The sequence below is a fragment of the Malaclemys terrapin genome, chromosome 10 (genome assembly GCF_027887155.1).
Source record: "Malaclemys terrapin pileata isolate rMalTer1 chromosome 10, rMalTer1.hap1, whole genome shotgun sequence".
Classification (NCBI taxonomy): domain Eukaryota; kingdom Metazoa; phylum Chordata; order Testudines; family Emydidae; genus Malaclemys; species Malaclemys terrapin.
The window spans coordinates 77,253,314-77,265,508 of NC_071514.1; the positions used below are offsets into that span (position 1 = coordinate 77,253,314).

At 44.5% G+C, this 12,195-nt stretch overlaps 1 protein-coding gene across 4 annotated transcripts in view; it reads right to left on the reverse strand.

Moving 5' to 3' along the window:
- CARD11 (caspase recruitment domain family member 11) overlaps positions 1–12,195 on the reverse strand; it is a 182,727-nt gene that overhangs the window by 18,991 nt on the left and 151,541 nt on the right. For all 4 annotated transcript variants that reach the window (XM_054041285.1, XM_054041284.1, XM_054041287.1 and 1 more), the window contains exons 10-15: positions 11,623–11,674; positions 10,343–10,458; positions 9,061–9,164; positions 3,474–3,526; positions 1,463–1,595; positions 642–843 (exon numbers count right to left, since the gene is read on the reverse strand). In XM_054041285.1, coding sequence (XP_053897260.1) covers positions 642–843; positions 1,463–1,595; positions 3,474–3,526; positions 9,061–9,164; positions 10,343–10,458; positions 11,623–11,674 — 660 coding nt within the window. The remainder of the gene's footprint in view (positions 1–641; positions 844–1,462; positions 1,596–3,473; positions 3,527–9,060; positions 9,165–10,342; positions 10,459–11,622; positions 11,675–12,195) is intronic.

The following is a 12,195-nucleotide window of genomic DNA, read 5'->3' on the forward strand; positions in this document are numbered from 1 at the left end:
CACTACCACTGCTGCCTCTGTACCTGCCATAGCTTTCCCGCCTAAATTCCTGTCAAGGAACAAACAAACAAACAAACAAAGACCCAAACAAACACCAGATCAAAATCAGAAGACCACACATCCCTACCCCTAACAAACTCCCACTCAAACTCCCCTGTTTACAGCTCTGTTTGCTGCACCTGTGCCACTGGCTGACTGTTTGGCTGCCTAATCAGGGCTCTGTTTCTCTCACAGCACGCTGCCTCCTACCAGCCTCTACAAACTGAACAAGAGAAAACAAACAAACAAGCAAACACACAAGACAGAGATGACAGGGAAAGCTCACAGCCACTCCCGTGCTAGTCTTTTCCAAGGGGTATCACTATAAGGAAAGGTGTAAAAGGAGGTGGCAGTCACTCCTGTCCCAGCTTCTTCCAGCTGGAGTGATTGTAAGCTGTAATTGTGCAGGTGTCTGGAAAGCCTACAAATACCCCCACTTCCAGACTCACTCAGCAGGATTCCCGATTGGATCTAAAGATGTAGGAATATTGGCTGCAGAGATGCTCATGTTTTGTCATTACTAGGGAATTAAAAGAAGAAAAAAGAAACAAAGGGGATTAGTGCAATAAGCACACACTGTTTGTTGTATGTTTAATGCTCACCAGAAGCAGCTGATGTCCCTCCCGGAGGCCCGCTTTCTCTGCTTGGGATCCCAGCTTGACAGAGCTGATGAAGCTTCCTTTGTCATTCCCCCCCAGCAGAGTGATTTCTGAATTGAGGCTGTCTCCATTCAGTGTGATGCGCTGGATAGTGTGGCAGGAGTTCTTAATGCGACCAACAGATGTCACAGAAGGACGGAAAGGTCTGTGTTCATGAAACAAATAAACAGCTTAGACAATGCAGTTCTCAGCTTCTGTCAACTAGTCTGGAACCAAAATAGAAATTCTCCACTCAGGACAAATGTGGGGAGGGAGCGGGGCATGCAAATGAGCTTTCTACATTTATCAAGCACTAGGATCTAATGACCCCTGAGAAATCTGTCCTCTCTGCTACAATACTACATAAGTTATACTAGAGAGCAGCATCTGGGCACCTCCTAAATGCTGAAACAAGACTGAACAGCCTCAGATGTCTGATGGCAGAGTGAGCAGTGAGACAACAAGGTCACTAGGATAAAGCTGTTTTCTTCAGATCACCTTCCTCCCCTGATTTTTCTGAGATAGTCATGATAGTCAACCACAGTCTCAGTTTGCAGGATAAATGGTCCCAACATAACGTGTTGTGTTGCTGCACTGTGACATGAGGACATAAGGAAGCGAACTGCCCATGCAACATTGTGATATCACCATGTCATATGATATCCCATCCTCTGAGATTCATGGAGTGATCTAATATCTTGCATTTAAAGATGGCAACTCTGCCCTGGGTAGCCTTTCTACCCCCAGTTCAGCCTTGGGCAAATAAACCAGCATCCCCAAAATACCTTTCCAGAGAGAACTTCCTAAAAATGGAGCTGACGTGCTCAAGGTCATAGGCTTCCATGCCTTCAGACTGGTGAGAGGAAGAGGAGGAGTGCACTGAGGGAGCTCCATGCGAGTATCTGTCATGACTCTCATCTGAAAAAGGACACAAAAATCAGAAGGAATTCCAGATGCCGTGAGGAAACAGAGACTGGGGAAAGGTGCAGACGGAGCTGATCCCAGGGCAAGCCTGAGGTGGAGGGATGGGGGAGAGACACATTATTTTGATTCAGAGCAGGGAATGGGTTCCACCAGCCCTGGAGGCAGGAATGAGAATCCCCCTCATCCAAAGTCTATTCGGTCACTGTCAGCTTCATATTTTTGTCATGCTGTCTATTAAGCCTGGAACGGTCACCTAGTCCTTACCAGCCAGATGAGCTCTCTCTCCTCCAAATCAAATCCTTCCCTAAGACCACTTCTTCAAGCAATAGCTCCTCCCTCCTTCTCATCACTAATCACCACCTTGCCTTTCCTCTTCTGAAGCGCAAACCTGGGCTTTTTCTTGTGCTTTTGTGTCTCATCTTATTTAGATTGTTAAATCTGCAGGACAGAGGATGCCTTGATATCTGTAAGGCACCTTGTAAATTAGCAGCCCCACAGAAATGGTTTTCGATAAATGCTCCGGCGCCACTGGAACAGTGACGGAATGATGGCATGTAACAATCCCTTTGAGAAATTCTTTACAAACATTAACTAACGCTCCCAACAGCCCAAGAAGAAAAGCATCATTATCCCCATTCTATGTAGGGATAGACTGAAATACAGAGTGGTTTAGGGACATGCCCAAAGATCACACATCCATCCTGGACCAGAGCCAGGATTAGAACTCAGGAATTCCTGGTTCCCACTCCCTTGCTTAGTCCTCACTACCTCTTTCTCCAACAGCCAGAAACCATTCCCCATTCCCTATAACAACTCCTGCTGGGATCAGAGAGCTGCTCCACAGCCATTGCTCCTACACCACTTCTCATTGTGACTCCCACTGAGAGAGGTTTGGACTAAATAAGCTGCAGCTCCCTCTACAGCCAGTGCTCCAACACCATTTTCTAAAATACAAGGTTCAAAGGTCATTTGTTTCCTTTTCAGCACTGAATGTCCCTTCTGGTCATTACAGTCCCTGGATTTGGCAGAACCCAGCACAGAGCTTCGGCCTCAGAAGGCCTGCCTACTGGGGTCTACTCCATACGAAAAAAAGAAAATCTTGTGTGGATTGATTTGGTCTTAATTGTTACATTTTCCAAAAGGTGTGAGGGTGGGAATCCTTTATATCCCTGCTGCGGTTCTACCTGCGTTAATGGAGGTCAGTGAACGTCAGGCACCCCTCTCCTATCCCAGTTCTGCCTGTGATAATGGAAAGCCAGTGCATATCATGTATCCTCCTTCCTCCAACCCTATGTAACGCCGACAGACCCTGGGAGCAAACCTCGGGAGCTGAATGCATGAGCCTCTACTGCAGGAGCTAAAAGCCACATGGCTGTTAGCTAAGACTGTAACAGACTCATTAATCTCTCTCTAAGGGTACGTCTTCACTACCCACCGAATCGGCGGGTAGTGATCGATCTATTGGGGATCGATTTATCGCGTCTGTTGTAGACGCGATAAATCGATCCACGATTGCTCTGCCGTCAATTGCAGAACTCCACCGCAGCGAGAGGTGGAAGCGGAGTCGACGGGAGAGCGGCGGCCGTCGATCCCGCGCCGTGAGGACGGGAGGTAAGTCGAACTAAGATACGTCGACTTCGGCTACGCTGTTCTCGTAGCTGAAGTTGCGTATCTTAAGTCGATCCACCCCTAGTGTAGACCAGGCCTAAGTGGTCTCGGTGCCATTAGATGGGACAGAACACCACACCCAGGAGGTGTTACACCTTTATGTGATCATAAGGGCTGGTGGATAGTATCTGAATCTGGTGAGTTAAGGAATCATGATCATGGATCAGAGCTAAGGTTACAGACTGGTAACCACCCCTTACTTACCATCTAGTTCCAAAGTATCATAGCTAAAGCTGTCATTGTCCTCCTCAGCCAGGCTGGAATTAAAAACGAAGAGAGAGAGAGACTTTCACTTTTCAAAATTCAGCAGGTATCGGTAGACTCTGACAGAGGAAGCTCTGTGATGGAGGAAGGTGTTGGAGGTGGCAGGTGAAACAGCAGGACAGTGCCAACAGACGAAGCTTTACAGACACATGTGGCACAGGGAAGAAACAGGAAGGCTGCATAGGAAACATTATCTAGAGAGGCCTGTGGAGGAGAGAGAGGTGTGGGAAGCAGTAGGAAGTTTCAGAAGGAAGAACTGTTAACAGAGAGGTAATGAAGGTTCTGACAGGTGGAAGGAAACTGTGGTCTCTGGTGGCCTGAACTGGTTGATCTGCACTTACTATTTCAGTTCTTCTTTTGAACACTTTGATACAGTGCATGCATAATACTTGCTTTAGACTGCAATGTGCTTTATTCCACACTGGGTCCAAAATGTAAGGGACGGGCTTCAAGTAGAGCAATAAAAATGATTTATTTTGGTTATACCTTTGAAGTGCACTTGCAGTATTATAACAGCTGCACAGGTCTTTCTGAGGGACCTTTGACAATGGAATGTCTGGTGAAATCAGAGGAATGTCTGGTGTACCCGGCTACGTGCAGAACCTCCAACTCCACAACCATCGTCCAATCCAAATCCCTTTGAAATCAGTAAGATACATCGCTTCAATGGAAGTTGGATCAGGCACCATGACAAAATACTAGCCACTTCAGGTCTTGCTGACATCTTTACTAAAAATAAAAATAAGGGGCCAGATTGTGATTCCCTTACAGTGACCGAACAGCATCTTCCTCCACAATAGGTGGCCTCACAGGGACTTCTAGAGGCGGGAGTAAGATGCTGCTCATCATGAAGAAGATCAGCCAAGATTAAAAACAATGCAGCGTCCGTCTCTGGTGTTGACTCTGACTTGCAGCCTCGCTGCTGCAAAAAACACAGGCCCAGCACATGGTCGTATCAGTCACTCCGAGACCTGGCAAACTGGTACCAGCATCGGGCTATTTAGGGCATTATATTAGTTGCCTTTTTGGTAATAGGCTTTCCTTTTTAGACAGAAGGTAAAGGAGAGGAGAGGAAAGAGAAGAAATAAGGTGGGGAAGGAAAAGGACACACAGGAGATGACAAAGTCTCACACCCAGCTTGTATTTGGCATTAACCGGAGTCAGTGGAGACGGTGCTGTCATCTGGTCCCTCTTTATTGGCCCAGTTAGGACATCTTTCAGGATAGGATGATAAAGGTCAAGGGGGTCCCAGGAGATGGTGGGGGAGGTAGCCATGGTGATGAGGCTTGCTCCTTCCCTATCTCCTGTCTTTTCATCAGCGAGCTTTATGGTAGCCAGCTTACCCCGCCACCCCAAAGTCTCTTAAGGACCCCAAAAGAGAATGATGGAAGGAATAGCCCATCCCCTCATTATTCTGTCCAACAATTAGGCCTATTTTCCAACACATCAACTTTGGTTCATTAATTTCCGGTCCCACACTTCTCTTGTTTACCAGGCATGATCTTAACAGTCCTTGAATTATATTAATAGGCCCTTTTGTTTAGATTAATTTGGTCTGTCTCCCTATTGCATCTTTTCTCCCCAACATTTGTTATTATAGGTTATTGTGACATTTTATGACCTTTCATTCACTTTTCACCATTGAACTCACAATTAAGGTAAATTTGTAGGCCCAGTTATTACAACTGTGTCCAGTCAACGGAGTGATTCAATTGGCTAAATATCTAGGGCAGCTTGGTTATGGCAAATGCTGCCGTAAAGTTTGGAGAAAATCAATTCAACTTGTTTTAAATTATGTGATGCTGCAGGGGGAAATAAACCCAACCACTTTTCCCCACTATAAGAAATTGCCTCAATTTATTTTCACACAAATAACTCAAAACTAGCTGAACAGTGAAACCTAAAACTTGGCATGTAAATAGGTTTTTGTTGTTGTTGTTGTTGTTTTGAGCATGTCCATGAAATGAACAAGTTTGAAAAAAGCTTGGCAGGCTAATCACAAAGTTATAAACTATTGAAAAATTACTTCTGAGCATGCTCCAGGGACATCTGTGAAGATTTTTGACTCAGCAGAAAAAGGCTACACCTCTACTCTGCTGGACATTATGCACATCTGTCTTGCCAGACAGAAACAGGATGTGCTGCTGGGACAGCTTGCATGATGGAAATGCGAGAGTCTCTCTTTCACACACACCGCTCCAAAAACAAACAAAAAAACCCCTAGTACTTTAACACAGAATCATAGAATATCTGGGTTGGAAGGGACCTCAAGAGATCATCTGGTCCAACCCCCTGCTCAAAGCAGGACCAATCCCCAGACAGATATTTGCCCCAGATCACTAAGTAGCCCCTTCAAGGATTGAACTCACAATGCTGGGTTTAGCAGGCCAATGCTCAAACCACTGAGCTATCCCTCCCCCCGTCAGGAACTGTCATGGGTCCAAAGGTTTGCAAACATGGCAGATACCATGATTTGAAGATGGCATTATAGTTTTTACTGCACTCTCAAATTTTAAGTTTTCATTTGAAAAAAATAAGACACATTTTCAAAAATGGCCACTGATTGTGGGTGCCCAGGTTGAGATACGTTGGTTCTGATTTTAACAAGTGCTGAACCCTCTGCTCCTAGTGACTTCAAATGCACAAGGGCTCTGTCCCTCTGAAAACTAGAGCCAAGCTGACTCAGCCTGGGCATCTAAAAACTGGGGCAGCTCAACTCAGTGGCCTAAATGTCTATCTTTTTCACATGCTGACACACAGCCAACACTTTGTACACAGATGGGCTGATCTCTCCTCTTAGCTCAACCATGCTGAAAACTGTCTCAAAGAGATGTGAACTCTGCTTCCTCTTCCACCCCATTTACCTCAGTGAGGTGTGAACTTCAGAACCTCTTTGGGACCATTTATGTGCTAATGGTACCAAAGCACAGGCAATTGCCTAGTCTCTCTCCTTTGCCTTTATAAAAAAAACTATCACATGCAACCCTCTGGCCCCTACAACAGCACAACTTAAAGAGGGCACAGTTAAACCAAAGAGAGTCAGGAAATGTGAAAAATTAAGTACCTACAGTAACATGTACATTTTACAGTAAACATGTAATGAAACAACCAAAACTGTAATACACCAGATTTTAAGAAGAAAAATAGAACTAAAAATGCTAAATATGTGCAATGTACCAAAGTTAACATTTTAGAAAGAACCTTAACTTCTGTATTTCTTGCTTTTTAAAATTTCTACTGATTTTTGGAGTGCTGGATGAGTTGGGATTACCAGTTGCAACTCCTCTCTCATACACATGTTGTGCATGCATTGATATATGTTTTGTTTCATTATATGTTTATATTTTATATAAAAATAAAGTTTTAAAAAATTTCCACTGTGTGTCCTGAACACCAGTGTTTTGCATTTCCTAATAAAAGACCAATATTTGGTGTGACAACAATAATAGCAGTTGGGGTGCTACAATCCAATACAAACACATATCAAGATCAGGTCCCAGGACTTTTGCTTTCTTTTTTTTTAAAGGAAGTCTGAACTTAAATTGCATATCAGCAGGTATGATGAACTGGGAAGTATCTGTACTATTTGTTATGAATATGGTGCAGGCTTCTGCATGTTTGGTTATTGTCATAACTATAAAGGGAAGGGTAACAGCCCTCCTGTGTACAATACTATAAAATCATTTTACCTGTAAAGGGTTAAGAAGCTCAGGTAACCTGGCTGACACCTGACCCAAAGGACCAATAAGGGGACAAGATACTTTCAAATCTTGGTGGGGGGGAAGGCTTTTGTTTGTGCTCTTTGTTTTGGGGGTTGTTCGCTCTTGGGACTAAGAGGGACCAGACATCAATCCATGCTCTCCAAACCTTTCTGAACAAGTCTCTCATATTTCAAACTTGTAAGTACTGCCAGGCAAGGCATGTTAGTTTTATCTTTGTTTTCTCAACTTGTAAATGTACCTTTTGCTAAGGTGTTTACCTCTGTTTGCTGTAACTTTGAACCTAAGGCTAGAAGGGGGTTCCTCTGGGCTCTTTAAGTTTGATTACCCTGTAAAGTTATTTTCCATCCTGATTTTACAGAGATGATTTTTACCTTTTTCTTTAACTAAAAGCCTTCTTTTTAAGAACCTGATTGATTTTTCCTTGTTTTTAGATCCAAGGGGGTTGGATCTGGATCCACCAGGAGTTGGTCAGAGAAAGGAGGGGGGATGGTTAATTTCTCCTTGTTTTAAGATCCAAGGGGTTGGATCTGTATTCACCAGGGAGTTGGTGGAAGAGTCTCTCAAGACTACCCAGGGAAGGGAGTTAGCCCATTTGGGAGTGGTGGCAGCAGACCAGATCTAAGCTGGTAGTTAAGCTTAGAAGTTTTCATGCAGGCCCCCACATCTGTACCCTAAAGTTCAGAGTGGGGAAGGAGCCTTGACAGTTATGATGAAGGTACTTCCTATGGAGTTTAATTAAAGTAACCAAGAAGGACTGGTAAAACAATGACACAGATAAGGTTTGTTGGGGAATACCCCCTAACTGGCTCCATCCAGACTGGAATGGATTACTCTTCCCAAGGTTAAAGCCTGGAATCAAGGGGGACCCTACCCTCAAGATCTTAGAAAAGGGTGGGGGGGTTGGGGGAGGTAGGAGAAGCTGCTCACAGTGTATCAGTGAAATGCTATCAGGCTAGCAAACACAGTAGAAACTACAGCACGGTCAGTCTGTTTCCCCCTGCCAGAGATGGAGAGAGCTGGGCTGAGGGGAATTTACAAAGGTGTAATGATAGCCATGCATAAGCAGGCCATTTGTCTGGTTTTAAACCAGACAGTCCTGCTTTTCTAAATCTTTGTCCCCCGTCCAGTACTGAGACTAAACCACACGTCGTTTTGTCCGGTATCAGACGAGAGACACCGTCATGAAGAGTGCACTGCTCTGCCCCTGCCAGTGTGATGTTGCATGCACTGTGTGAGAGAAGTCACGCCAGCAGGGGCAGGGTGGCACGCTCTTCAAAATGGCACCCCCATGTGGTGTGACCTGGCCCGCACCATGCACATGAGGTCATGACAAGGGGGGTAGGGTCATGCCAGAGAGGGCAGGCCCATGCTGTTCCCAGAAATACCAGAATGTCTGCTACTCCAGGAATGTGTGAGTGGCCATCCTACCCATGCGTGTAGGGGCTTTTTATTGTTTTAACCCTGGGTTCGATGTACTTTGCACCTTTGAAAAATGAATAAAGAAAGCTCTGGTCTGACGATGCTGTTTCTGTATCACTGCAAACATATGCTTGTCACAGGCTCCCCAAGGGAAATTCTTACAGGGGCCAAAACCAAGCTGGGCCTGTGTCACTAGCATGGTAGGGAGTCATGCATCCAGTCTGAGTCTGACTGGACCACGGGGTTCCACCCAGAATGAGGTGTGAGAAGCCAGGCCAGTCACCTGAGGCGTGCCCTTGGGAAGGACTAAAAGGGATAGGAGGCACAGTTAGTTCTCTAGCCTTAACAGCGTTTTCTGCCCATCTTTCACTAACACAGCTACCCACCTGCAATGAGGAGCATCTTCTTTGTACCGTCGGACTATTGAGTCATTTCCTGGAGGTTCTGGAGTGGTGGACATGATACTGTGGTTGCGATTTCTCAGGGTTTGCTTTTATTTTAAAAAGAAAGAAAGAAAATCCATGTTAAGTGTCATATCCATTTCTCATTTGAAAAGTCATCAGTGTTTTGGTCTGGTGCTTTACTGCTAGTCTCCATCTAATATGGACTAGGACAAACTCATTCCATGGTCACAGAGTCCCATGCACATGAGCATACATCTATATGTTCCAACTGTTCTGTGCTGGTGTGTGTTGTGTGTGTGTGTGCGCACGCGCATTGTGTATAGCCATGATATGGTCTTATGTGGCAATGCAAGTGGCTGATTCACTGCAGAGTTTTAGCTTTAGCCTTGTTAAGTGGGACATATGTTGCATTGTGAATACATGTACCAGAGGATACAGAAAAAGAAGGAAAATACATGTCTGCTCATTCTAAATAAACTAATAACACCAGTTCGTAAACTATTCTAAACTGCCCTGTAATCAAGACAGTGTAATTCATCAGTGTATATGACTAATAGTCCAAAGGGTAGCCCTATAAAGGCAGTTGAGCTTATTATGAGTGGCAGAGGGTCCCCCACTGGCTAGTCTAGGTTATAGTTTTTAATTTCCTGGGGGCAGCATTTCTTACAGTGCTCTGGCAAGGTCTTTTGTTCTTCATCAGATCTTTTATTAACACTCTGCAAGATCATCCTCTCTAACTATACCTGCTGTGCCAGTGCTCACATTGTGTATAATGGCATGTCTGCCTTGGGAGATTATGGGGCTACTGCCGAAATGGATTGGTTAGTGTGTGCAGAAATTACCAGCTGCTAGCTGCGCCCCTTCTCTGACCCATTGTTGCTTATGGATATGAAGGGCATGAGAAACTCCAATAGAATTTCAAATGTTCCACTAAAATCAATTACAAAGCAGCCTTTGAAGGAACGCCTCCACCTCCTACACTAAGTGTTAAACGGAGAGATGAGATACGGAGAGGGTGTAAATACCCTGTAAAGTCCTGTTGAAATATATTTAAATAAACATAAGCCAGTTATGTGGTTTTGGGAAAGGTTAATAACGTGGTTCTAATAACATGCTGGTAAAAAGGATTAGGGAGCTAGTGATAGGGCCCTGAGTTTGACTGCAGCTGGGCTGCTAGTGCAGAGCTAGTGCTGGGTTGTGGGAGCTCTGAATCACATTATAGGGAAGGTCACAGACAAACAAGGGGCACCCGAAGGCTCCTTACAATTTTGCCAACTTCACAGCTGCTGACTGAGTTATTGATGGAAACAGGATTGGAGGAATTGGTGTCTGTGCGGCTGCTGCTGGCATCAGCCCCATCTTCATCCTGTGCTCTGACTGCTGTGCTCACAAATGACAGAGACAAAGGCAAAGGCAGAGAGGGAGACAGACACCAGAGATATTTATATTAGATCCACTTCAGTACAAATTATTCCTTACATTCCCAACAACATGTAGGATTTTCCACCCATTCGGGCTAATCTTCTGTCTGCCCCTTCATTCTCTTTACTGAATGGGAGATTGAGGAAGCTCTCCTTTGCCTTCTGATTCCAGCACCCTTTCCTGTTGGGAGATGCGCTAAAGCAGGAATGTGCACACTTCTGGGGAGCACTCTGCCCCTCATTCAACCCCCTCTTTAAAACACGTTTCTCCTATGAGGTTCATGAACATTAATCCACCAATTAAAGAAATGTCTTATTTATATAAAAACTTAAACGAGCTGGAACTGGTCATCTGCTCCATGGGTGGAGATTAATCCATCTGCTCATTTAACATACTATGTATCTGAACTCTACTGATTGTCTGCTTAACATGTAGGCTCCATGGAACAGTGACAATCTCTTCTTCTACCTTCTACCATTCTACTCAGTACAATGCTAAGCATGCTGCCTGCACATAACAAATAATGCACATATTCCCGGCTCAAACCATTTATTTTTGTTAAGTGTCTGTTAGTTAAATGCAGGGCACTAGGAAAATTCAGAGAGCCAAGACGCACATGATAATTTGGTGAGATTACAGCTAACTGATGGATATGTAAAAATAAATATCAACAGGGGATTACAGTAAAAAATGGACTCCATCTTGCCAACAGATAAAGGGACTGTTTAGATGACCCAGTAGATTAGGGGCCCTTCCTACTCAAAGATTCCATCAATATTCAGAATGGTATGATGATCTTTAAAGTAGGTCTAATTCTGACCCTTTTAAAATTATAATCAGATAGAAGATGCCAGTTAAAAGTAGCTAGAAAGCTGAGACTGTCTATGGGACGGGATAAAGCAGTCTATAGAGTGACCATGGATGGAAAGAATGATCAGACAGCCTCTCGTCAATTTGAAATGACGATTAACATCATTTAGTGCAAAAGAAGACTGCTGCTTAGGTCTCTCGGGTTTAGTTCTGAGTTCGCCCTGTTGGCATGTTTGTTACAACAAACTGACGCAGATGGACTAGATGAGACAGACTGAGACAGGCAATAGGGATACTGGTGCTCTCTCTGACCTTGAAAATCTGATGCTTTGCTTGTATTGATGGGGGATTTAGCTCGTGGTAGCTGAAAGAAAAAAGACAGAAATCAAGCCAAACTCAGGATATGTGTCACATTCACTGTAAAACAGACACCTCCTTTCCTTCCCCTTTGTCACACTGCAGAGCCTATGTGTCCTCATCAAACAGGGCCTGGAGAAGAGTTATTTAAACACCAAATGCACTGCAGTTCCCATATTCTGCAAAGGGAATGACAAAAGATGAAGTGGGTCTCTTGTGACTGGTTTAAACAGGCTGCTCATACAAGAAGCCTCCCTTTGCCAGGTAAAAGGAAAAAAATGGACCTCCACTGCTCCTGGCAATAAAGACAGCCGGGGCTCAGAAAGGTTAGGAAAGACAGAGAGAATTCAGATGGGGACACAGAGAAAGAGCAGCTCATACATTCTATACCCATCTTAGATGGTAGGTTTTTACAATTCATGAATGCAGTGGCAGCCACAGTCAGCCCAGCAGTCAGGGAAGTCAAGGACCTCAGTCATGCTGCCGCTTATATTTGAATGGGTAGGACATGCTTCATGTAATTCTGAA